This window comes from Sorex araneus, chromosome 3 (assembly GCF_027595985.1).
Source record: "Sorex araneus isolate mSorAra2 chromosome 3, mSorAra2.pri, whole genome shotgun sequence".
Taxonomy (NCBI): Eukaryota; Metazoa; Chordata; class Mammalia; order Eulipotyphla; family Soricidae; genus Sorex; species Sorex araneus.
The window spans coordinates 179,896,948-179,924,613 of NC_073304.1; the positions used below are offsets into that span (position 1 = coordinate 179,896,948).

Genomic DNA, 27,666 nt, shown 5'->3' on the forward strand with positions numbered 1-27,666 from the left:
CCTCAATCCACAAAAAGTATTTTTTTTTAAAAGCCTTTGGACCTTTCTATAATGCTGGCAATGGCAATGGCAGTGTAAGCGATGACTCATTTGCTTATTAAGACTGCAGTTCAATCTTGTGTGGTGGCAGCAACCAGCTCTTTAGTGAATTTTGTTTTGATATACAATATAGTTCAATGTACATATTCATTCCTTCATATTCATGAATCACTAACAATATATATTTTACAAATGTTAGATTATAAACATTAGAAAACAAGGTGGAACTCATTCATTGTGGCATGTTGTAATTCTTTCCTGAGAACAAAGGTGTCATTTTTCAAGGGCGCAGAAAAATAAAATAGGGTTTATTTAGTATATTTTCCCTTCCATAAAGCATTCTCTTTATAATTTAGTGTTCAGTATATTTAAATAAAGTTTACATAAATTGTATATAATTTAACATAAATTATTTTGTTTTAAATTTTTAATTCTATTAAAACACTGGTTATAAAGTTGTTCATAGTTGAGTTTCAGACATACAATATTCTAGCACAAATCTCAACATCAGTGTCAACTTCCCTTTACCAGGGTCCCCAGATTAAATCAGAAAGATCAGGAAAGAGATATCTCTCTGTTTCCTGTTAAAAGGTTCAGCTATATTTCACAGGTAACAATAATTGGCAAGGAATTTAAAGCAGAAGAGTTTTCAAGTTTTTAACCATGGAAAATATTAAACTTATCTAAACCTTGATAACTGGATAACAAATGTCTACTCACCTATCTCAGCTTCTGCAGTAATTCACTTTCTCTGTTCTAGTTTCACATTTCTACTTCTCAAATTTTATTGATTTTAATGCAATTGTTTTGCTTTCTGTTCCAGAGCCACACCTGGTTTGCCAAGGGCTACTCTTGGCTTGGCTCTGTGTGTGGGGTTCACTCCTGGTGAAGCTTAGGGGCTGATGTAGTGCCAGGAATCAAACCCAGGTCTTTGGCATGCAAAACCTGCCCTTAGCCTGAGGAGCTATCCTCTCCTGGCCCTTCACCTAATGTTTTAAGATGAATTTCCAGTTTGAATTTACCAGATGAATTAACCAGTTTATGCCTTCCTATTTGAATGGATAAACACTTTTAAAAAGCAATGATTTATTCTATTATCAGTCCCTCCTCCTTTTTTGAAAACTAGTCCATAGCGGAATTTCCACAGGGTCAGAGGTAGCTTTCTTACTGCTGGAGTGTCGAATCAGGCATCCTCAGTGGGAGTGGGGTGGGCATACAGCTGAGTCTGGGTCAATCTGCAGTCTATTTCAGTCACCTTACCTGAAATCTGCTTGCCGATTACTCGAAAAGCCTTTTGTCGTAGAGAAATGGCCACATCTGGGATGTACCTGCCTGCATCTGCGGTAATATTGAAATTCTGTTATTCTCCAGCATTTTCTGTTAAACAGCAGTTAGGTTTATGGTTATAATAAATCCCAATTCCTGATCCAAGCTTGTAAAGGAAGAATATTAAAGAGGCAGGCTGTGTGCGTGCCATTCAGGAGGCCAGGATGTGTCTACTGTCCAGTGCTCATTTCAGGGATGGCCACACGGCATGCTAAAACTTTCCCTTCCTCAAAGGCTCCTCATCAGCATTTTTACCTAAAGGTCTTATCAACAACTCATAACCAGCAGCTGAGCAAATATTAGTTTCAGTTCTTCTGTTCCTTTTGCATTTATTAGCTGTAATTTGTTTACCAAGTAGCACTACTCTGGACCAAGTATTTGATTTCCCAAAACACAGTCCTTATAAAAATGATAAGCTACACACTTAATTTTATCTTTCTTTACATTTTCAAATGTTTCTTACAGGGATGAATCTTGCACTCCATAAGGGGGACCAACAATTCATGTTTGTGTACCACTACGAAATCACAGACCTTGAGGTACGGCTCATGTTTCATTATCATCATTACTGTTCTTTTCGAGTTCAGGCTATCTTTGCTCATATGTGGAGGGGCTATTAGTAGATGGAGGGGGATGTTGTGACAATGATGGTGTCTTTAAGGGGAAAACGAGAAGCTCCAGGCTCATCTGGTACATTTCCTATGTGTGATCTTAAATCAGCCATTTCTTCAAGAAAGTCCTGAATCCCTCTAGTGGGAAATGGAATTTGGCGAATGATTTGCACATTATTAATTTACAATTTGTATTAATTTTCCATCAAGATGTTCATTGTTCTTCTCGGTTCTTCCCAGTAACAAAACTAAACAATGGATTATTTTAGGAAAAGGATAAATTATGAGTTCATACTGATACACCTAAATTAAAGATTAGAATTTTATTTAACTTATTATATATGCATTTTATTTTATCTTTAAACTTAATCTTTTTAGACTTTTAAACTTCACCCTGATAAGTTCAAAAATATTCTGCTAGTTATGATGCTAATCAGAAAACCAATGAATAGAGCTTAAGATTTATTTTTCCAGTGCTCAGGGCTTACTCCTGACTCTATGATCAGGGTTGACTCCTTGCGGGCTCAGGAACCATATGGGATGCTAAAGATCAAACCTGGGTTGGCCATGTGCAAGGCAAGAGCCTTACCAATTGTATTTTCTCACTAGCTCCCTCATTGTTTTCACAGAATCTAAACAATTATGAGTCCCCATCCCCACTTTTCATATTTGGGGGAGCCCAATTTCATTGCCTGTGTGTCAAATACTCAACATTAAATATTTTCTCTCTCACGGGTAAATCCAGACAACATTATGTGAGTTATTAGAAAAATCCCCTTCCAAAAAGTCATATTATTTTGTATTCAAGAAAATTTTGAAAAAAAAAGGTTGTTTAGTTTCTGACCTTCTGAGCTAGAACTCTGAGATTTGGGCTGTCCAGTTACATAGTTGATCAATCACATTTTACAGGAAAAGTTTAAGGCCAATATCAAATGAAAAGCAATGATCTTCTTCCTGAGATATTAATGGCTGCTGAGAGAAATCCTAAAGTGAACAGGACATCATCCCCTTAGAGGTTCTCATGATCTCGACAGAGGACCAGCACTCATAAACAAGTCACCGTGACTTCATGTGACTGCTGATGAAATAAACACACGTACACAGTGGTGGTGGGGGGCACAAAAGTGACAAACTCTGTAATGAGAGCCACATCATGGTCAAAGTGGGACAGGCTGTTTCAAATAAAAACAGAAGCTTGTGTTTAATAAACCTACAAAGACCTCTTATGAGCTTTCCGTTCCCGAGAAGAAATAAATCATGACTCGAACCCTGATTTTATCCTACTTGTACTTGCTTTTTTGTTTCCTTTCTTCACTGGCATAGCTCCCAGTTTTCAAGTTAGAACCATCAGGGACCTCGAGGGAGATTTTTGAATCTAAAATTCTAACAGCATGTAGAGTCCTAATAATACTATTTTTAGCACAAGCACAGGACCAAATTCACGAGCGTATTGTGGTCTCCGCATTAAATAAATAATGCCATTCATGTAGCTGACAGGAGAGAAGATAAAAGTCAATAAAAAGAGAATTATTTATTAAAAAGATCTAATGTTACAAGAACAGTACACAGAACTATTATCTGACTGTGCCTTCCACGCGGTCTATACCATGATATGTAGTTTATGTACAGATCGTATACAATATATTTAACTGTTTGACAGGGCGCCACGGTACCTTAATTTGGATATGCAAAACATTCAGTTTCATGACATTTTTAATTAGGAAGAGTCTCTTTTCATCATAGTTCAATAGACATTATACAAAAATACAGTCTCTGTAGTGACTTAAGACTGTGTGGTTACTATCCCATCTAGGAAAAAAGCTTACTCACACCTGCAGCTGAAAGACAACGTATGCATCTTCATCAGGATTGCGGGGCAGCTCTCCACAAAGTAACAAGCATGTGACACATAAGTACATAAACGTTCAAAATCTGCTTTTTAAATAGGTTTATGATGCAAAATACATAGTCTGTCCAAGTAAAACATCTCCCATCTCTCAATTCCTGTAAGACACCAGACTTCCTGTAAACATTCTGTCACATATGTCCCATCCATTAGCTAATTGGAAATATTAATTAATTAAAGCTTACCACCTATAGACATTGAATTTTTTTATTTTTCATTGTTATAAGAATGTCAGTAACAATTTGATTTTAGAGTCTTTCAGTAAGTCTAGTATAAAACACCATGGGAATGAAGAATATATGGTTTGGTTCATCAAATATAAAGTAGAAATTATTGCCCATTTTAAAATATTCTTGCTGCACTTTTTCCCAGATGCATAATCTGCTCCTGCAAGCTACAGACCATACTGGAGAGACCGTATCACCCTTCGTAAATCATTCACATCCCCCTCTCTGCAAAGTCCAGCCTCTCCTGTTACAAAGGAGACTCTCAAGGAAGGCCACTTGGTCATTGTTATTCATAGGCTTCAATATTCACCATCTGTAGTCATTTACTATAATAATCTGTTAACCAAAATAGTCCTTTAAATCACTCTTATTTGTTTAGGGGTATCTTAGACATATTTCCTCCAAAGAGAATAAATAACGAGCATTAACAGTTGGGCAATGTCTCTGCGACCAATCTATTAGGATGTTTGGGACAGAAACTCTACTCTTGTCTCTGCTTTTTCAAGGATTAACGTCTAGACCAGCAGGCTGAGCTCAATGTTGCTTCATTTTTCCTGCTGCTAAAGAAGTAGAATCAACAGGCTTAGATTTTATTAAAGAAAAAAACAAAAACCCTACTTTTTGCTCTTGTATTAACATCACCTGTTAAAATGTCATTTTCCCCAGGCTCATTTTTGGCATATGACTTTGCAGTAACTGTCCCTTTTGGCATCTTCTTGGTGTAATGTCAACCCTGGCACTTTGTCACATTTGCAAGAATTTCTGTAAGATAGCATTAAAAAATCCTTTCATCTCACTTTCAGGAAATCACTGCTCTCGGTTTAAGTTGACCATGTAACAGCTAAGGTGGATCAGCTCCCAAGCAGCACACAGCTAGAGAAACTAGCTGAGCCCAGTACTGAGGCCACATTTCTACAAGCTGAATAAAAACAACCAATTTCTCCAACGGGTCCTCTTTAACAGTTGGGAAGATTTTATAAGTGGTGTGTGATGCATGAAACCATTTTAAAAAATAAAAATTTGTTATGCATGAACCATTTTAATCCATAGACTATGTGTATGCATAGTTATTTGCACAACAAATTTTCATTGTCTTAAAATTATTTGTAGTTAGAAGAAAACCTGGGAACTAGTTCTGTTTTTGTTTTGGCAGTAGGGGGGTGATGGGAAAGCTTTGTCTCGTACTATTTTGTTTTCAAGTTTGCACCCTTGACAGCGAATTAGTGTCTCCAGTTTTTTCCCTATCATATATATATATTTTTTTTGTGAATTTACACTCTCTTTTGTTAATAAAAATAAACATCTACGTTTACTGCATTTGCTCCTTCTAGATAACACAGTACTTGCTGAAAAACAATAGCACTTAAATTCATTTCGACTCACTTTCTAGTTACCTCGCACTAATGTAAATGGCTTATTCCCTACTCTAACAACTTGCTCTAGGGTGCATATAGAATAGCATATGAACAACTTTGCTATTTCACTATGCGATCATACAATACTTTTGGAGAAATTTTTTGTGTACTTATCCTATAATGGGGCCACACTACTGAAGCACTTTTCATGATCTCTTGCTGGTTTGTCAACTGGAGTGATCAGCTGAAGGGAAGATGAAAAACACTAGACTCAGTCATAAGCAAACGTCATTCTCAGTTCTGTATTTGTGTTCGAGACAGCTCTGCTAGAGACCACTCAGGTAACACATGGGTAGCACACACTCAGCGTCATCAGATAGAAAATCAAATTCCAACATATTAAAAAAGTAAAGAATACATTTGACAGAAATTACATTTGCTTACAAAAGTTCATTACATACAATCTGCATATTTGTGTTGGACAAGGAACCGTCCCCTCCGTTTTCAAAGACCAAAGAGAAACCTGCTGGATGATATAGTCCCCAAGCTGACCACGAGGGTGCAGACCCACAGTTTAAAGCTCATCAGGGGCCCAAGTCTCCACTTACACTACACTCTACTCACTGCTGTTATCAAGCTAAAGCAAAGGAAAGCAAACGGAATCTGCGTTTTTCACCATGAGGTCGAAGGAATCATTAATGCCAAGAGTAGTGTCACTGATGATGAAGACGTGGAGAGACTGTGGAGGGCCGACTGAGCACTTGTGATTTTCCCACCTGTGAACAAAGAGAGAAACAGCCAATGGAGCAAACCACAACATGGGCTTTGCTTGGGACAGGGAGCAACCTTGTTTGAGGTAGATATATTTTTGTCGGTGTAAGAGGATTGAGTGCAACACTGGTGCTGCTCCTAATGAGAGTGCTCCTCAGACTGGCTGAACAAGATAGTTTGGGGTTCTTGAAGATTATATGCAAGGCAGAAGCAGAGAGGGAAAACAGCAGCTAAGAGGGAATCCCATAGGTTTGGGGAGATGGCTCAAAGGACTGGGGCACATGCTTTTTGCAGGATACCCGGAGTTCACTCCTGGGTCCCTTCAGTGTTGCCACCCTGGTGTCCCCAGTAGCCCTGGGCTCTAGTCGATTCCCATCTTCAGGCTCCAGCACTGAACCATCTGTACTGCTGCCAGAGGCATCCACACCCTCTAACACTGCTTGGGATGCCTCCCCCCCCCCCACACACACACAAAAAGGTGATGCTGTCTAAGAAACGTGCCTCATGTGGAGACTTAGCATTCGGTATTTGCCAATGATGTGTGATGGAAAACATCTCAGATTTCAGGAACCAAAAATAAAATCGTTCTTACAGTAAGCACATATCTCAAGGATTGGAACAAAAATAATTAGCAAAAGGTTATGGCAAGAAGAATTTATAACTTCATTACTCTTGCAATATTTTCAATTTATTAATAATACCTCAAAGTATATTTAATTTGCTTATGACCCTTGATTGATTTGGTTGAGCAGCTTAAATTCAAGATTTTTATGCCAGACTTGGCAAAGGAGAGTCAACCTGATACCCTTCTGGCCTCTAAGAGGGACGTTCAAGAAGTTCTTCCTTTAGAACAAAACATTTTATAGGTAGTGCAATACTGTGGCTCTTGATTTAAATGAATGGTGTGAACTGATGAATCTGAAGTTGTTCTGGTTACTCTATGTAACCCCAAATAAAATCTACCCTTAGAACTAACTTCAGGAAGGGTTCAAGTGAGAAGCCTTCTGAAGATGCAGCACGGTCATTATTGACATTTAAGGCTGACTTGACATCATGCATCAAACTAACTTCATACAGATGATCTTACTCATCTCCCTGCTGCAGATGGGGGAAGCGGAACTTAGCACAAACTTGCAGAGTGTCACTGAAGATTACGGAAGCAGGCACTTTCCTGTCTCTCTCTTGTAAATGATTGGCCTTGGTGACAACCTGAATGATTAGCAATAAAATCTATCACTCGATGTGTGGAATCATTCAAGTTATCCTTTGTGCTAGATTAGCTGAAACGGGATTCCGAATGTGAATGCAATTTTCATCATAAAAACTGAATCTAAATTTATTTTCCAGATGCTCACAATGGAGCGAAAGAATCATTTATTTTGTAAAACACACACACAGTAGCACATCTCTGCTTTGAAAGTGTTTGCAGTCTAATAAAACCAATTAATAAATATATTGAAGAATGTTACACATATTTCAAGTTGTGCAAAATGGGAAATACATGACTGCAGGTGAGATATAAGAAAGAATGGTGACAAAGTCCCTTTGGAGTAGTAAGTGCATCTTTCATAAATAAAAACTATAAAATAGGCCAATGTTTTTTGAGTGTTAAATCAACTTCCATGACATCATTACTTTCAGAAGTATGGTCTCTATCTCAAACTCATACAAAATTCACAAAGCAAAAAGCATTCTTCTTTATCAAGGAAAACAAAATAACACAACGACATTGAATTAAGTTCTAGTCTTTGTAAAATGTTATTTCACCTGAGTAGTAATCCAATTTCATTTTTGAAAAATGTTAAGAATGAAGCAAGTGATTGTTACTTGGCTTTTATGGGTTTGAGATAGCAAGTGGTATGAGATTTCACTGTATTGAAACTCAAAAAATGGGCTTTACTATTTTATTTAATTTTTGGTTTTGGCAACAGCCAGCAATGCTCCAGAGAAATGACACTTTGATGCTGGCAGTGCCCAGGGGACCACAAGTAATGCCAGAAATGGAAATGGGGTCAATAGTTAGAAAGTGAGTTACTGGATGTTAACCCTAAGTGTTTTAGGCTTCATCAGTGAATTGTTCCCTTTCCTCCTCCCAGAGAAGCTTACAGAGCTCTTACAAGCACCCCTAGTCTCTTGAGTTTATCTTTTACCTTTCCTTTGTGCTTTACCTCTCATTGTCACAATTGCCCAAGTCAGCTTTGGTTTCTTATAAGTCAAAAATTCTGGTGACTCTGGACTTTGTATTTGTAGTGAATTATTAGCTTTCCTATTCCCCCTATAACCTTTCCATATTTTACTATAGAGCAATGTTCTTTCCGTAAACACAGAAAGACCATTAATGTTATGCTCTTAACATTTGAGAGTTGAATAACTTAAATATACCTACTCTTGGGCATCCATCATGATTACTTAATTCAGGTTTTGGTTGCTGTAGTTCCTAATATCCCAAAAGTATATGGGGAGGGGATCCCACCTTGGTTGCTGGATGGACCTGGGGCAAATGGCAAAGCTACCCCAGCATCAAAATGGGACAGTCTAGAAAGCATAAAAACACATTCTTGATGCAAGCTGGTAGGAGTTAAGAGACAGGACCCCCATGGGGAATGGCAAGCTGAACTGGTCTGAGGACTTTTCTGGGATTTATGGTAGAAGTCCAGCAGCCTTGCCCTTGGAACCCAGAGAACTACATTTTACATTTTGGAACCTATATTTCTTATTGTGTTTATCAAATAACTGCAAGTATTAATAAGAAGTAAACTTAATTGTTTAATATGTACACTTAAAGGAAAGAGAAAAGCAATATAGATGTCCCTGGGAGGCAGTGTCTCCTTGAGTTAATCCCCACAAGAGAACTGTCTTCACGGAAATGCTTTACCTCAATAAACGATCTATCACTCCTATGTGCAGTCCTGCACCTCAACCCTCCTCAGATGTTCTATACGTATGTGAGCAGCTCTGCATTAAGTGGGCCATTCTGACCATCAGTCTGTAGTCCTATTTTCTTTGTTCTTCTGCTGGGGAGTTCCAGGAGGCAGCTCTTGGCCACCGAAGGCACATGTCATGCCAGGCACTCGCCACACCCCATAACTTGAACTCACAGCAAGTGGTTTACCTTCTGTCCTGACTCTCACTGAGGCCAAAGTGCTTGAAATAAAACAAGAAAATAGACATCCCCTTCTCCAACCTCAGCCCCCAGGAACAGAAGTTTTAAGTTAATTAAAATATGAATAGTAGCATGATCTTTGTAACTTCTATAATTGGGAGTGATCTTAATTTAGATGATATTTTCAGATCCATGTGAAAGAAACCTTGGAGAGTCAGAAAATAATGAAATGCCTAATTCATACCAGTTGTCATAAAAATAAACTAATACATGTAAAACACAAGTATTTTCCAACATGAGTAGGGTTCAGTAATAATGCACTGGGGCGGTGTAACTAGTTCTTTCATTCCTTAAAAGTTGTATTTTAGCTTATTTTATCCACTGTGTTCGCCTTGTCTCTCACTTTGTGCTAACACAATAATTTATCAGCAACACCCCTGGTTGGAATTGAAGTTGATAAATATGCTGCTATAATGGGGCCACGCAGAGAGCCCCCCAGGCTTTACCAGATACGCCCCTGTGGGGTGACATTTCTGCTTACAAATGGCTGCTCAATAAATAATGCTCTTAATTACACATTAATTAATTGCACATTAAGATTTTATATAAAGCTTTAATGAAAATTGCTTGATAATTTTTAATGAGACTTGTGTATTTAGTGAACTCTTTTGCCTCCTTTTGTGATGACCTTAATGAATGATTACTTTCTTTGTGATTCATAAAATCTCTCTTTGGACAGTTTCTCTTTATTGGTGGAGATTTCTGGTCTTGCAACAAGTGTGCCCGGGATAAATCCTGATTCTCCCACTTGGTCTATGTGATAGCATGATATCACTCAAGTTATTGTTTTCTCTAAATAAGAGGAATAAAGTCACCTGCTGCATACAATTATTATTAAGATTAAATTAGATTGTTCAGGGACAGCACTTCCCTTCATGTGTGAGGCCCTGGGCTTATCCCTGGCATTGCAAACAATAAAATTCCAAAGATGATATATGTAAACATTAGCTTCTACAACCAGAACTGGCATATAGTAAGGAATCCGTAAAAGCTAGAAGCTAATCTTGCTAATAACAGCAAGGACACTCAACTAGGTTCTGGGGATCTGATATATAGCCTGAGATAACACTGCAGCATACACCTGCAGACTGGTGAGAGGTTTCATTTCAAACGTTCCCATCGCAAAACGAAGCAGCAGTGGTGGCTAGTGGTGCTGCTATGAATGCTAAGGTAGCACCCTGTAACCGAGCATATTAGCAGTCCAGTGGCCAGCGGAGGTGCTGGGAATGTTCTGGAACCACCCTGTAAACAAGTGCATCAAATCAACACTGAAAAGTACACAATACTATATGTTTGTTTTATCACAGTGAAGTTCATTAAAATTTTGAAATAGGATCAAATTGAAATTCTATTCTTCCATTTTCAATTTTTTTTTCAGCCACAGACAGCTGTGCTCAAACTCCCAGAAGGATTCTGGAGGATCATATGGGGTGCTGAGGATGGAATCCGGGTTGGACACGTAAGACAAGCACCTGCATTATCTTTTTGGCCCCTTAAATGGAAGTTATAAAAAAGTATTCCCTTTTAAGTTTCCTGCTTCCCATCCCACTTTGCATTATTTATCAATAAAGGCCATTATGATGACAGACAGGTGAGCATGCTCAACTGGCATGAGAGGTGAATATCCAGATAAGCTGAGAGTTGGCTGGGGACCCTGGCACCCGGCAAAGGGCACAGGACTGAGCACATCAAACCCTTTCCAGATCTGGAGAAATTCCACAGCTGTGGGCAGACGCTGCTGGGCTGAGCAGTGGCCGGTATGGAAGCCAGAGCAAGAGGAGACCTTCAGGATTGGGCAGCTGGCTGAGGTGTATGCTGTGCAAACATACCTGAGGAGGACGGCACCCTGATCTGGGAGCTGGCTGTCCCATCGCCACCTTCTCCATATGCTCTGACCTCGATGACATAGACACCAGGGTCGGGTAGTGGCACGATGGCCTGCGGCTTCTGCGTCTCGATAACCTGACTGCTGCTGTGGCCTTCTTGCCTATAGAACACCTGGGCGAAGAATACAAAATACCTTGGCTGTTTTGTTTTTTGGGAAGGGACAAAGCCTGGCAGTGCTCAGGTATGACTCCTGGCTCTAAGCTCAGGACACACTTTTGGTGGGGATCAGGGAACCATCTGGGGTGTCAGGATCAAACTTGGGTGGACTGTGTGCAAAACAAGAGCCCTCTCTGCTGTACTATCTCTCCACTCCCTTGGTAGAATATTCAAATGCATTTTAAAATTCACTTTCACTCTCTGTGTGCCTTTTCCTGACTGCTGCAGTTCCAACCCAGAAGCTTTGTGGACAGGAAAGAGAAACGGTTATGTAGTCACAGAGGTCTGGGCTCAAAACGATGTGCATAAAGGAAATGAAATGAAATAAAAGACAATCTCTTCTAGCTTTCCGTGTAGGCAGATGTGGGCAAGTGACTGACTTATCTGAGACTCACACCCCTTGGCTGGATACTGCATGGTAAAATGGAACTGTGCATGTTGGATAGAGGACAGGAGACTGCATGTAAAATGAGGGGGTATCTGGCCCTCTGGGAGCTTCTGAGAGGAAGCTGCTGCATTTGTTGCCTTGTTTTAGGGCCAGTTTTAGGGCCATCAAAAAAGATAGGCAGAAGCTTGTAAGATTCTTCTCTTAAACAAATGTGCATTGGGTCTGAACTAACCTATACGAAAAAATGATCTAAGCAAACCCTCTATTGATATATTTCATCAAGTCTGCTTGTGATTCTTCTCCCTTGTGTATCCCAGTAATATGCGTGCCCTCTATTTCTCTTTGGCAGCTTTAAATTTAATCAGGGAGAAAGGAAAGAGTCTTGGGAGAAAACTAACATCTCTACAGAAGTATGATGTACAATAATTGTTATCTACAGAATATTTTTAAATGATTAGTTTATTAAGCAGATAGGGAGATGGTGGAAAGAGCTATGTCTATAAGGGGATAATTAAATTAATCATTTAATTTATTTTTGGTGTTGGGAATGAAAACTAGGGTCTACTTATGTAAGGAATATGCTCCATAACTGAGCCGCGTGCCAACCCATTATCTACAGGAGTATTTATAGAGAAGGCTGCCACAGGATAAATCTAATTGCATCAAAGTTATAAAAGCATCATCAACAAATATTTGTTGTGCTTTGGGGAACCAGACCTAATGTTTCTTGCCCTTCTGGTTCTTCCAATCTATTAGAAGAGGAATAACACAATTAAGTGTGACATGTTTCACAATAGGAAGCCTATTGGGTAAGATAACAATACCAAAACAGGTTCCCAGTCAAGATTTGGGGATCAGGGAGGCTGTCTTCTTGAAGGATGAAGAGAGTAGGTTCTTTTGTCATTTAAAAATGACAATTGTTGTATCAGAATTTACGCTTCTCATTTTGACAGTAGTCCTATAATGAATTAGAATTCAGGTCATACACATGAGGTAATTAGAAAGCAAATTCATGGCAGTGGGAAAGTATGTAAATTGCTGGGGATTGGCAGGGGAGTAACTATTTTAGAGGACATTGTTATTATGGTTCAATAAATTACAATTCTTACGACAAAGAAAAATGTAGCCAGTAATGCATATCTAATGTTGTTATAAAATCCGGAGTTGAGGAAAAATTTGTGGATCAGTGGGGATTTAAGAACAAAAGGTAAAGTCAGGAAAATATCAGTTAATAGTAGCAAAAGGAGTCTGAGATGAAATGTTTTTACCGATGTATCTCGGGAGATGTGGAACTATATGAATCAGGAAGTGGGTTTACTAAGTGAGGAGGGATAAAAATTGATGGTTAGTCTTCGTGCCTTAGTGAGTTTTGGCTCATTAAAAATTTTCCTATTTAGAAAAGATGCATAAGAAGCGCAAGAAGGCGAAGGAGTTGTCAAGACACATCAGACGGTTACTGACAGGAGGAGGACAGAGAGGGCTTGGGACTCTGTCCCATTATGAATTGGCGGCTGTCATGAAATCTGCTTCAGCTGTAGAGGAAGCTGCCTCACATGTCCTTAAGACTGTGACTCTCAAAACAGTGAGGGGGTGATCCAGAGAGGTGAATCTCGGCAAGACAATTAAAGTGGGACTGTGACTCCCCACTGAGTGAAGTGGAGATGACTGTCTTCCTCCTTGGGGACAAAGTGGGTCCAACCACGCCAGGCAGTTAAAGAAGGCAGCTCTGTCAGTGCCCACCTCAGCAGCATGGGGACACCAAGACGGACTGTGCAAGGGTCCCCTTCTCAGGGAAGGTGCTTTCGGGGGATTCATGACATCTTCGTTCAGGGAGAAGCGGCTGTCCCCGAATAGCTGTGCGCTTAGTTTTCGCTCTCCCCTTCCCCGTGTGTGGTGAAGGGTGGGCCAACACACTGGTTGGGGCACTTTTAAGAGCTCAGTTGTGGTTTGCTGGAAACCACAGAATGACCCCGCAGGTGGGGTGGTGCCATCCTTGTGTCCACACGGGTCACACTCAGGGCTCAGTTCCTTTCCCTAAACTTTTAAAATGTCACCTTCCTAGGTGATGCAATAACAGTGAGGTCAACAAGGACTGTTTTTTAAATGAACAACTTCTAACTGCTAAGTATTTTATGCAAATGATCTTATTGAAGTCTTATTAAAATGACACTTATGCTATTATTATTATTGGTGGGCTTTTTGTGTGTATGTGGGGTTTTTTTTGACATTTTTGAGGTTAAAAAAGGAATTCAGAGAAGCTGAACAACTGTGAAGTTCTTATAACAATAATGTGAACTGAAGTCTGCCTTGGGAATCAGAATTCTCCATTTATCTCAACAAATGGGAAGGCCATGCTGGAAAATGATTCACACTTATCCATCCATGTCGATGCACAGGGATTCAAGAGACGAGAGAGAGAGAGAGTGTGTCCTGGAGTTCAGTCCCAGGTGGGCTTGGGGGAGTCACCCCGGGAGTGCTATGGCAGAGGCCGAAGCTGCGACCATGGACAGCTTTAGGATCACCTCAGGTGCCTATGTGGTATTTTTCTTCTCATCTGAGGTGCCTCTCATGGTCACAACTGTGTATCTCTCTCGCTTCCTGAGCTCTACTTTGCCTCTCCAGCACGGGAGATTGCTGGACATAATTTATTAGAGAGCTTGGGAGGTGGCATATCACCAGTCCTGGCCTTTCTGCCACCAGCTTGAGGGTGGGGGCAGAAGAGGACTAAGGAAAATGCTCAGAAAATGACTCGTTGCTTTGCCCCAAGAGATCCAATTCAAGCTTCCTGAATGTGTGTTTGAGCAGAAGGGTGTCTGTGACTGATACTAATTTTAGCCCACGAGAAGTCAGTATCTTAAAATACCATCATGGGAATTACCTTAAAAAATGTTCCATGTTGAATTTTTTCAGTTCCTAGCTTCAGAGAATTTTAGCACTTTTTATACTAAGTGCCATGTTGCCACCCTGATAATTGGAGAAAAAAAAACACCCCACCAAAACAATGCTTTTGAGCCTAAATATTACCATCAAATATTTAAAAAAAAGTTCTCTAAAAATAGAATTCCACCAATGATGCGGCATGGAATTGAAGACAATACACTCAACCTGATCTTATGGCATGAGAATCTGAAATCCGGCCAATTCCGTTCCTAGAACACATGCATGTTTTAAATCCAGGAGAAGGTGGTTTTCACATGTAGACTGTCTAAATGTTTTCCTCTCTCCAGATCGCTTGCTGGCACAGATGCACGTTTGGGAGTTGCTGAGTCTGAGCTAGAGTGGCTGAACCGTCCCCCCACTGGGGCCAGTGCAAGGTGCTGGCCCTGGTATTTGGAGCTCATCTCCCTTTGAGGCACCCTCTCCATGCTTAGCCTGCCTGTGCCCTTCCTGCAGGAACCCTTCCTAGGCAGAGGGAGAGCGCAGAAAAGACCCGGGGCCGGGGGTGGGAGGGCGTGGGGGCGCTCAGCAGCATCTGCAGAGAGTGGGGAGCTTACCTTGTAGCCCATAACCTCCGACTCGTTGACCAGTGGCTGGACAGGTTCCCAGCCCAGGGAGAGCTCAGAGCCTTGCTGCTCCCACCGAAGGTTGCCGGGTGCCTGACTGGGGGCTGCAAAAGGAAAAGGGCGAGTGAATTGACCAGACATCCTGCTGCATCCCTTTGCCTGTGCCCCCCGCTTCTCCAGGGCTGAGGACGAACGTGCCGGCCCCTGGGCATGCAGCCAGCTGGAGGAGGCTGAGGAGAGGCCTTTGCTCCTGGAGTGTCATTTTAATAGCTACTCCACAGAGCTTTTGAATGGGCTCCTTTTATCTCCTCCTTGTGTCAAAATCGCTTAGCCCCCATCTCTCAGGAAGATAACCTTTCTCTACGCCGAACGCAAAATTCTCAGAGCTGGTTTTGGGATTCAGATGGAAGCTCTGAAGCAAGTCTGTGAATCAAAACTCCCTTCCGCTCGGTTTAGGATGTGCCTCAGGTGGCTTTCAGAAACGTTCCAAAGGTTCTTTCTTTTTTTTTTTCCCCCTTTCCGCCTGAAACAAACAGAGAAGCCCAGGCCACTTACGGGATTTCTTGGTGACTGCACTCACTTCAGTGCTTGGTGGCCCATATCCAGCTCCATTATAAGCTCTCACTGTGAGGTGATAGAGTGTGTTTCCCTCCAATCCCGTCAGGATGACGGACGACTCATTCCCCTTGGTTTTGACGGTTTCCGTAGCATCTTCTTCTTCCGTGTCTTTGCGATAACCGACCTGTCAATGAATGAGCACAGGCCAGGTTAATTTGGAAGCTTTCCCCCTGTGCTTCCGTTTGTCTGAGCCCTTTTGAGAGGGATGTTTCTCCAGCCCCCTCCCCCTCCCTCATTCCTCTCATCCAATTATCAGGCCCTACTGAGAAGGCCCAAATCGCAGACTTCCTCACACCGCCTGACTTGTGTTTGTGTGAAATGCAGTGTCTCAGCAGCACTCAGCCAAGGAACCAGAGGTGCTACTTTAAAGCCAGAGCACGTGCATTGCTGGGAAAGAGCCAAGAATGCACCCAGACATTGAGGAAGTATGGCTCAAAGACACAGAAGAAGGGATCTTCCCTCACAGCTCATCCAACTGCTTACCACTCACTGCCAAGGATCGCTAAGTGAATCAAGTGAGGAAGATGCATAAACAATATTTCCTCCTCAACTCCACATAAAGGGGAATTGACTGGCAGGGACTCCATGGAGAAAGGGTGAGAGGGCACTCAGGGTACTGGGAGAGGCAGAAAGGCAGGAAGCAACTTCATAAGGAACGAGAGGGAGATGGAAAGAAATAGCTTTTTGTCAGAGCACAATCTGGGCATTGAGACTGTTTTTTCTTAGTTATAGGCTCCAGATCTCTGGCCTAACCAATTCCCTCGATTCTCTCCGTGAGGGCTTGATTCTCTCAGTGACGGCTGTCACTTCCTGTTCTAGGGCCTGAGGCGTAGCTAGTTGAGCTCCTGGAAGTAAGTCACATGCCAGTGGCCACGGGAGAGTTTTCCATCTGACTGGCTGTGGTGGCCAGTCACGAAGAGTAGCTCTCTAGGGGCCACCCCTTGCCCTTGTAGCTGGGGAATGAAGGGTGTCTCGGCACCCTGTTCCTCCCCATGGAGGTGACTTGCTGACACCAGAGGCTAGGGAGCCACATGCTGCCTCTCTGATGCTCCCCCATCTGGGGCAGCTGCTGCCCAGGTGTCCAGGCTACAGGAGAGACCACGGGGCAGTCAAGGGGCCCAGCTCCTCAGATGTGTAGGACAGGCTGCTGGAGCCCAATGGCCAACAGCCAAGGGAATAGCACTGGGGAGAGGAGGAGGAAGTGATGTTCCTCAGCTCTGGACAGTGAAGTTCTTGGCGTTCCCTCCGTGGTCCTGGGTAGAGAGAGTTACTTGCTTGGTTCTCTCCTCTCTTCTGATCTTCGACACCGAACCTGTGGGCATCACTATGCCGCAGACCATTGGAGGAGGCTCAGCACCGATGGAGCTCTCCTTGGTGGGAGAGTGAGGATGTTCTCGCTGCACCAGAGGTACTGAGTACCAAGCACGGACCACCCGCTGCGGGATTTGCTGCTTTCAGGGTCTGTGGGTAGGGAGCAGGGCTGGATGCAGACTGAGTGGCCCAGGGGTATGCAACACTCATGCCAACCTGCACTCACCTGCATTCTGCAGCGTCTCACCAGAGGGACACAGCAGATGCAGAGAAGGTGACTGCTGAGAGTTCCTTGGCAAGGAGGGCACGACGACCACGGAGCTTTAGGTGGGCAAAAGCACATCTGGAGAGAGGATGAATCTCCATGGCTGCAGCCCTCCCTTGGGCCGGCAAACCCAGGCAAGAAGTCAGTCTCCTGCCGGCCTCCCTTCCCGCCCGGAAGCGGCCAGGCCCAGGGGATGTGGTGGGGCGCCAGTGCTGGATCCCAGTGCTTGCCTGAGTCTTGGACCTCACCTAACTTCCCACATCCATGCTGCCGACTCTTCTGGGCTGCAGCGTGTTGCCCGTGGAGGGTAGCAGCCTCTTTCTTTGTGGCCTGGTCCCACGGTTTGGCTTTAAAAGTCTCCCTTGAAAGTTGACCCTATTGTCAGTTAATTTATCTCACAACTTTTGGGAACCCTTTACTACCTACAAGAAAATATCGTGGGAGTTATTCTGTTCTTTGAAATGAAACCCTGAACATCTAGAAAGATCTCTAATTTGTATATATTAAATATGCTAAAATGATAATCAAGTTGCTATTTTTTTCATCCTTGTCTCTTCCCAGATTTGAATTGATGAACAGCTGAGTGACTGATTTTGAGATGTCTGTCTGATTAAGGGGGGGAGGGGGCTTCTAACACTTCAAAAATAATAACCTGTAGTTCAGGTAACAAGCCTATGATAGCATTTATGTTTATGTCTAGGATTTATAAACAAGATTACTGCCCCTCCATTGCCCCCGAGTGCCGAGACTCCCCACTACTATCCTGGTGTCATTTTAGACATCACCCTTGCCCCCTACCCATGTCCCTCATGAGAAACTCAGTTCTGTACTGCCACAGCCACCTCCTACCCTCTGCTGTGTCTCTTCAGCTGCCGTACATGAGGCAGCGGTATCCACTCTTCTCCCTCCAGCCAACTCAGCTATCCGTGTTTTGGCTTATCATGGATAGCACTGTCATGAACATACTCTGCTTTTTTTTATCAATAAAGGGAGAGGAGATAATAGTAAAGGAGAAAATACAAAGTCAACATAGCATTTCTTTAGTGATTCTTAAATTAGAACTGAGGCACATAATTTCCATAACTCACATACACCCTCTAGAGTTTAAATTCTACTCTTTAATCTAATACTTTCCTTGGATAGATTTCACTGACCTAAAAACATGAGTTCTCCAAGCATGATCACTTGAAACCTTTTAACAAATGAAAAAATCCATAAGAGATAAACATATCTAAATCTGTGTGTACAGTTCAATTTTATCACCACTAGACAATTATTTTTATGTATGTATATCCTTTCATGAACTGTATTATGTATTTAAAAATGCCATTATGTACCTACAAATTCGCCTTACTTTTATTCACTAATATTATAGTTACATATACAATTTTTCAGCCTTTTTAAAGTCATCTCCTGCTTATGCCTGTATACCAAATATTCATTGTTTTACTGTGGAACAAACACTTGGGTAGCTTCTAATGTTTGGTCTGAATTAAGATATTGCCAAGAATATCTCCATTTATATATTTGTTCTCCATAAATTAATTTTCTAGAAAGAAAATTATGGAGTCCAAATCTATGAGAAAAAAATCTCAGACTTTGACATAAAATACTGCACAAGTTTTTATTTAATTTTTGGAAAACATCCAACACTTCCCAGGGCTCACTTTTGGCGGGGCTTAGGGGCCCCGACATGGTGAGCTGAGTAAGCATCTCTCCCCTGCTCACTCTCTTTCCTGTTGCTCCAGGAGTCCGCATGTGTCATGATCATCACGGTCCTCAGGTCCTCATTTATCTTTTTTTTAATTTTTTAAAAATTTTTATTAGTGAGTCACCGTGAGGTACAGTTACAGACTTATAAAATTTCATGCTTGTGTTTCAGTCATATAATGCTCGAGTACCCATCCCTCCACCAGTACCCATTCTCCACCACCCATGATCCCAGTATCCCTCCCCCCATCCCAACCCCTCCACCCCACCCCACCTCTGAGGCAAGGCATTCCCTTTTGTTCTCTCTCCTTTTGGGTGTTGTGGTTTGCAACAGAGGTATTGAATGGCCATCGTGTTTGATCTATAGTCATTTATCTTTTTTTGTGGGGGCACAGAGATGGCTCTGGGAGTCCAGGAGAGGCTTAGGCAGGCAGTGATGGAGCAGACACAGTGGACTCCAGGAGGCAGTGATGAGCCATGTCCAGGCAGGGTCAGGATGAGCTTGAAAAGCTCTGTGCATGGAGTAAGAAATATCTGGAAGATAAAATTGAAAGGAGCTTTGGCCATAGACGAGTTACGAGGCTGGTCAGGAGGCAGTTGGTGAGATTTCAAGATTTTTTAGGGCTCTGTGTGGCTCATTTATTTTACAGATAGGGGTATTCATGGGGTCTTGTGTTTTGGGGTATTCTTTGGATTTTTTTTATAGTCCTAAAGCACTTGTTCCACGTGTTTTGTCTTGACAGATATTCACTGCTTCTAAACTGACTCTCTTCTCTCCTTCAAGTTTGTCATCTTCTCTCACACCTGAAAGTAAAATTTCCTTATTCATTGACTTTGCATTCTGGGATTACTTTCCAAGTTTGTACTCTGAAGAACTGGTTTAAATATTTAGCAGTATCAAATTTACATTTTATTGCTTCTAATGAATATTTTATTTTAGTTACTTTGGTTTTGATTTCATTACATTTTCTTCATATTCTGGATATTCTGGATTGCTCTTTAAATTTAAGAGACATTTTTTCCTATTTTTCCATATTCAGGTCTAGAACCCATATGTTTAAACGGTTTTTTTGTCAACAAATTCTTTTACAGGGGAAGGAATTCATACTGAGTCATATTCTTTGTTTCTTTATTTTCCCCAAGACTTTCTTGTATAATATGCCTCCTTCTTGAGGAAATATGATTTGGTTTCACCAGACATAGATGGTGTATGATCTTTTTCAGTCTTCTATGAAGGAATGAAGGAGACTGTCTCTCTCAGCCCTGGGGATTCAAGGTGGATTCAAGCTTGCTCTTACTCCCCAACCAGCACCAGAAATTTCCCCAGGCCCAGGCTGGGAGACTCAGCATCCTGTCCCTGACTATAGCTAGTTTAGTTTTAGTGAAGACGAAGACGAAGAAGGAAGCCTGAGGCGATTTCATTGCTTGCTTGAACCTAGAAAATGGAATTTTGAGTTTGGGTCACTGCACAGAGATGAAAGGCAAACTAGAAAGGGCTACTCCCTACATTGTTTCAGACCCTGAATGTGATGGCAGGATTGTCATTTCTCCTGGCATCATGATTACTGGAGAGGAAATGAGGAAATCTCCCTGAATGGTTCTATGCGCTTCCACTCAATTCACTGCCAATCTGGAATTTAAGAGTTATAACTAAAGTGAACCCGGGGCATGAGGACAGGCTCTCCACTGCATGCTCTCTCTCAGAATTTCTTGCCTGGAGATAAATATTGAAATGCTACATTCTTTTCTCTAGCAATGCTTAGATCAACTTTGATGTGCCTCTTCTCTTTGGAAATGCCCCTGTGCCGTCATGTCCTTTAACTGAAAGCTTCTAAATCCTCTGTCTGGAAAGGAGAAAGGACATTTCCCAGTGAAGATGGATTTGTTTCTGTAAGGAGTCTTTGCTCACCTTAATTTAGCTGCTCGCCAGCTCCCTAATCTCCTGAGCTGAGCCACCAGGTGTAGGCATTAAACTGGTATTCCCACCCAATACTCGGAGATACGTTGGCAGTCAGAGTTATTAGAGTGAATGCATATTAGTTGCTTTGTGCCCAGAGGTAATTTTACTATAAAGGATGCAATTTAATGAATCAAATAAGATAAATAAACAATGCATAGTTAAACTTTTGAATATTTATGAGGCAGTTCAACGGTGATTAGCTGATATGAGGTGAGGAAGTTTAAAATGCAGCAGGAACATCCTAATGAATATAATTTACTGAATAAATTTGTATTTATTTTTCTGAGAAGCTGTCACTACTCTCTAAAGAAGATTGGTTAAAGTATAATTGGATTTGTTCTCCATAGATGCAGCGCTGTGCAGGTCTCCTGCAAAGATTCCTGCCTCCTTGGCCTTCTTTGCTTGAAGGTTCTAAAACAGAGACTATTGAACAGAGAAAATTCTGGGAGTATTTTATGATAGCTGTTGTTCTAGTACATGTATTGTAAGGTGGATTGTAAACATGCCAGTCTCTTAATACCTACTAATCAGATAAAAAAAAAAAAGCTCCAAAAAGCCACTGTGTGCCTGTGTCCACTGATACACTAATTTCAACAGCTAAGATCTGGAAACAACCCAAGTGCCCGGAAACAGATGAGTGGCTAAAGAAGCTATGGTTTATAAACACAATAGAACACTGCTCAGCTATTGGAAAATATGAAATCATGCAATTTATCACTATGTGGTTGAAACTGGAAGATGCCGAGTGAAGGCAGCCAGAGGAAGAAGGACAGATAGAGAATGATCTCCATGTGGGACACAAAGGAACACAGGAAGAGAATAACCAATGGCCAAGAGCAGCAGAACCTGAGAGTTGGTCTACAGAACTGAGCTTGCCTGGGAGCGGGGGAGGGCTGGGAGAGAGGGGCACTGGGACAGGACCCTGAGCTAATGACAGAGGAAGCTGACAGCCTGGTGGTGGGTTGGTCAATATATGCATGAAACTCTATCCTTAATAGTTTTGTAAATACTGGTGCCTCAACAAACACGGCAAACAAGTGAAAAAAGTTGATGCCTACATCTGTGACTTTGTATTCTGCGTGCATGCCCTGTTGTGTACAAACATGCATTATACAACAGTCTGGACAGACAGTGACTCTGGATGGTTGGATTTATGAATGAGAGTTCTTTCTAGAGCCACTGTAGTAAATTCCATTTGAATCCATGCAAAATTAGAAATCTTTCTGAATATGAGTAAAGATATTAATAATTTCTTACTTAATTTTGTGGATAAAACATCTTCAGGAAAGCAGTTTAATGTTCCTGAGAATAAACTGCTTTATCCAAAATAGCACAGAAAAAAAATTTAAAGTGTTTCGAATTAGACTTTTTGAATTAGGTAGGTCTTCCTCGTGAAGCATATACATCAAGAAGCAATTGAAAAAAGAAATAGAGTAAACCGGGTAATTAACTGATCTCTGAAGGAACCCTCCAACCCTCCAGAGCTGCCTTTCTGGGCAGAAGAAGGAACAGGGTAAGCAACTGAAATTCTTCAATTTCTCTTTGATCTTCTGGTTTGGAAAAACATAAAAACATTTGTTGACCTCCTAGTCTATGAAAATAACCCAAGAAGAAATCTAATGAGAGGATATGAAAGCTATTTGATTTAAATCAGAGTCCACAGGACTCCAGGAAAGGAGGCAGAACCGGCATCTTATTTTCTTCTTACTGTTTAGGTATTTTTATATTCTTACTTTTATACAGCCATAATAAAAAGCCAAAGAGAATCTGTAAAACAGCTGCTACCTCCAAACCATATGGAAAAATAAGTCTTTGTTTTTAGCCTTTTGCTGACTGGCTTCATTTCAGCTTCTCCTCCTCCTTTAATTTATATCTGAAATTCCATTTTTCATACACACTACCCCTACCCCCACAAATTAAATGCAATCTGCCTGTGATGAGTTATTGCCAGACAAGAGGGAGGCCCATTTGTTTGTGTCTCTTGCTCTGACGATCAGTGTCAGATCATAAAATACACAGTCACCACACACAGTCCCGCCCTTCTCCCCTCAAGAAATCCTGACCACTGCTTATTTTACACAGCACAACACAATCGGTGTCTTTTCACGGCAATCAATACATGGAAATAGCTTTAGTGACATGTCTAAAATAAACTTCTGAGTTACAAACCCTCTGGAAGGTCTGAGAAAGCACACACGTGTCTCTCACAAAACCCACAGTAAAGTACCACTGGGGGCCTCTGCATGGAGGCTGAGAGCTGGGCGCGGTGTCCTTCTGCCTTTTGTTCTTCTTAACCACCACCAATAAACAGCTAACAATGAAACTGGCACAGATATAAGCTGTTGCTTGTTGTATGGATAATTCCTGCTTAAGAAGATAAAAGTACATTCAGAGCACTCATACAGAAAGAAAGGCTACGATAAACAGACAAACTATAAATCCGGTCATCGAGGTGACCTTACTGCCCAGGTAGATGAACACAATCTTTACAAAAATTATGCTGGGGGAAAAGGCAGCTCAGATAGAGAAGGGACCACCAAGTAAAGGGTGCTAGGAGGGGTTGGGAGATGAGGGCTGAAAGTAGACTATAGATGAATATGATGGCCATTTAATACCTCTACTGCAAACCACAACACCCAAAAGGAGAGAGAGAGCAAAAGAGAATTCCCTGCCACAGAGTCAGGGTCGGGTTGGGGGAGGATGGGTTGGGGGTGGTGGGAGGGATGCTGGGACCATTGGTGGTGGAAAATGTGCACTGGTGGACGGATGGGCAATCGACCTTTATATGGCTGAAATGCAAGCATGAAAGTTTGTAAGTCTGTAACTGTACCTCGCGGTGATTCACTAATAAAAAATTTAAAAAAATTATGTCAGTGAAGAAATCTTTTTGTTTTATTGAATAACTGATTAACTTTAGAAAATAGACATTTTTAGGAACTGCTGTATATACTTAAATTTAAATCACATAGAAATATGTGTATGTTGGGGCTGGAGTGATAGCACAGCGGGTAGGGCGTTTGCCTTGCACGCGACTGACCCGGGTTCGAATCCCAGCATCCCATATGGTCCCCTGAGCACCGCCAGGGGTGATTCCTGAGAGCATGAGCCAGGAGTGACCCCTGTGCATCGCCGGATGTGACCCAAAAAGCAAAAAAAAAAAAGAAATATGTGTATGTACGTATATATATATATATAAATAGCACATGTAGTGTCTTTACTCTCTCTATACAGCGTACAGAAACTCAGAACAGGGAGTGCAACAGTATGGGCGGCGGCCTGGGCATTATCATTAAGGTGTCTTCAAAGGATGAGCATGCCAACATGCCATGAGGTGACTGGATACAGGGAGGAGACACCACCCTACAGTTCAAACAGCCTTTTGGTGAGCAGGGGGCCAGGACCTTCCTGATATCGTCTTAGGCACATCCCTACCATTTCAATCTCCCTGGCAATCTATGAGCTAGAGCAGCTTGTCAATTCAGTAACAAAACTCAGGCTGGTCCATCTGAAGTAACTGTTAATGCAGTTGAAAGCATTGAGTCATATGCCAATGAACATAATGGTCTGAATTGAAATGTCTGGTTCATTACTTCTTAAATCAACAGGGATGTACTGAAAGATGCTGGTGAAAGAAATACCAAATGCAAGCAGATTATGGATTAGTGGCATCAGGGAGAGCCTCGTGTGACACTGCTGCCAGCAGGGTGGGCTACATCCAGCGTAAGACCATCCACATCAAGTGAAGGAGCCCTGCGGGGGGTGGGGTGGGGGCAATGACAAAATTCTGGACAAACTCAAAGCAGATGTTCCCCATCAAAACGTAAGAAAGAGAAGTTGCCTTCTAAGTTCCACTGTGGACTTCACAAGGCAGAGGCAATCTTAACACAGAGCAGGTATTCAGTAGACGTCAGGTGAGTCAAGAAATAAAACAAGAATCAGAGAGATTCAGACAACCGCCAGGAAATCACACAAGGTCTGAGTGTGGCTGTCAATCTACGTCACAGTTGGAGTGTGAGCAAGTCAACCCAGGAGCAGGCGCGGAATTGAGGGACTTTGGTGAGGATGCTGGAGCATTAGGGTTGTACCACCCTGAAACTCCAAACAGTGGCCCAAGGGCAGTATGGAGCAAATGCCACGACTGTAGAGACAAGAGGATCACAAGTAAGCTCAAGTTGGATGAACTGTTTGGGAGAATGCACTGAGGTTCTGTCATTAGTTGACTCCACATTAGGTATTCTAGAGTTAAAATTCATTAATATTGAAATGGCAGGTGACTGTAAATGTGCATGAACTATATTCTAGAAGGAGACAAATCTGTGCTTGACTTCAGAAATGATTTCTGATTTCTCATTTACCTTGCCTATTATTGCTGGTCTATCAAGGGAAATTTCCTGTGTGAAAGTCTCATCTTGAGTTCTTTGAACTGCTCCTATCTGAGGCTAAAATAACTTTCTGAGGTGGTTAATTAAACTCAGGGAGAATAATCTTGGGTGAAGAAACATATTCTGATGTTGAGTCTGATTTTTAACCTTCTGATACCATATAGAAGGAGTGTAATTCTCAAGTATATAAAAACATCCTGGTACTCTGACAAGAAATTTAGATAATTCTATACATATTATGGGCAGAGCTCTAAGCTGAAGTTCTCTATTCCCAAGTTGTTGTCACTAATTACTATTTAGTAGCAGTAACATTCTTAGGAAGAATAAAGTATCTACAATTTTGTTTTCTTTTTTCTTTTGGGCTACACTGGGCAGTGCTCAGGACTTACTCCTGGCTCTGAACAGGGGATCAATCCTGACAGAACTCAGGGTGTTGGTTGTCTGTATTTGAGCAAGTGTCTTACCCACCAAACTATCACTCTGTCTTATCCACCGAACTATCACTCTGGCCCCTTAGATGTCTATAACTTAAAATTAACTAGATTGACAGCATATATATACATATACATATATCTGTATATATATGTATGTATATATATGTTACTTATTTGATTATGAGAGTTTCCCGAAGATTGAGAGTAACCCTAAAACACAATCAGTACTTTCCTGCTTTGTTATCTATTTGGTCTCTTGACAATTTTAAACACAGTAGTGGGCCATTCCTTATTATTTATTTTTTTGGACTAGTTCCTTTCAGTGGTTCATCTTGTCCTTGGATTTTCATTAAAGAGGTGAAGTCTTGTCAGTCTGCTCACTGATTTCTCCTCTTCAAGCTAAACTTCTCAATGCTAAGTGCGCCAGGACAATTTTGAGCTCTCCTGCCCACTTCTATTCTGCTCTTTCCTCTCTCTCTCTCTCTCTCTCTCTCGATGAACATGGAATCCAGAACCTTACATATGTGAAAAGCATTCCACCATCAAGCTACATCCTATCTCTACATGCAGAAATTCTGTCCATAGGTACCTCATTTCAGTATCACCTCCATGACTTACCACATTTTATATTTGGTTCTGATCTCTAATTGTATTCTAAACTCATATTTATTTCTTACCTGACTTATTCTCTTAGCTTTTTAATAGGCATCTTAAATGGTATTCAACCCAAACTCTGATTTCCTACTCTTCAATCTATTCTCTGTCCAGTTTTCCCTGCAAAATACTTATTACATGTAATATTTAGTTTGAAGATTACTTACTAAGGAGGAAAAAGTAACCAAAGACCAGGAGACTAGAGCTTAAGTTTCATGTAGGCAAGGGCAAAGTCAGAGGCAGAAGTTAAGGGAGGAAGAGCAGCTGGGAGATATGTAGCAAATTCATTCTATCAAGTAAATCTTAAGTTTACATGCAAGTATCCAGTTAGGAGATACTATAAATTAAAATATATCTGCCATCATATTTCACCATTGACTTACATAATGTTTTAATTATTTAAAATATAATTAAAATATATGTTATATAAAAATATAATATGGTTATAAAAAAGCAATTCATTTAATTTACCAATAATAAGATAATGTTTGGGTTTGGTTTCTGGTAATAAGATGCCTCATTTTTTAAAAAAAACTTTGGTTTATTATGCTCTATGAGACAGTATGAATGTTATGGGTTTGACAGAGCCTGCCCTGCTTTTCTGTGTCATAACAGTTGTCAGATTTGTACAGATTTGTCTTAATGAAAAAAAAATGTGGTTATTGTGATGATTGTTCCAAAACTGTACTCATTCTTACTGGCTTTCTAGAATTAAGTCTATTTTCTTTTTTCCTCATTTGTGATTAGCTGTCATTTTGATGAACTAGACTTAGCCAAATAGCTTGCCCAATGCGCTGAAGCTCATCTCTGCGGTGATCTTGACGTTGGTCCACAGCCAGGCCCTGCCCACCAGCTCTCTACCATCTCCCATCAATATCTTGGCCTCTGAATTGTCCTGCTGTCACCTCGGGACTGCGTTGCCCAGCGACTCTGGTGCAGTAGAATGTTCCTCCTGACCATCCTCTTTTGGCTCCGAATGTCTTGAGCTTCTCCCTAGTGT

General features: G+C 41.4%; 1 protein-coding gene across 6 annotated transcripts in view; it reads right to left on the reverse strand.

The window, feature by feature from the left end:
• Nucleotides 1-3,482: 3,482 nt before the first annotated feature.
• CNTN5 (contactin 5) overlaps nt 3,483-27,666 on the reverse strand; it is an 832,499-nt gene continuing 808,315 nt past the window's right edge. For all 6 annotated transcript variants that reach the window (XM_055129785.1, XM_055129784.1, XM_055129781.1 and 3 more), the window contains 4 exons: nt 15,888-16,074; nt 15,324-15,436; nt 11,228-11,396; nt 3,483-6,240 (listed from right to left, as the gene is read on the reverse strand). In XM_055129785.1, coding sequence (XP_054985760.1) covers nt 6,137-6,240; nt 11,228-11,396; nt 15,324-15,436; nt 15,888-16,074 — 573 coding nt within the window. In that variant the 3' untranslated portion in view covers nt 3,483-6,136. The remainder of the gene's footprint in view (nt 6,241-11,227; nt 11,397-15,323; nt 15,437-15,887; nt 16,075-27,666) is intronic.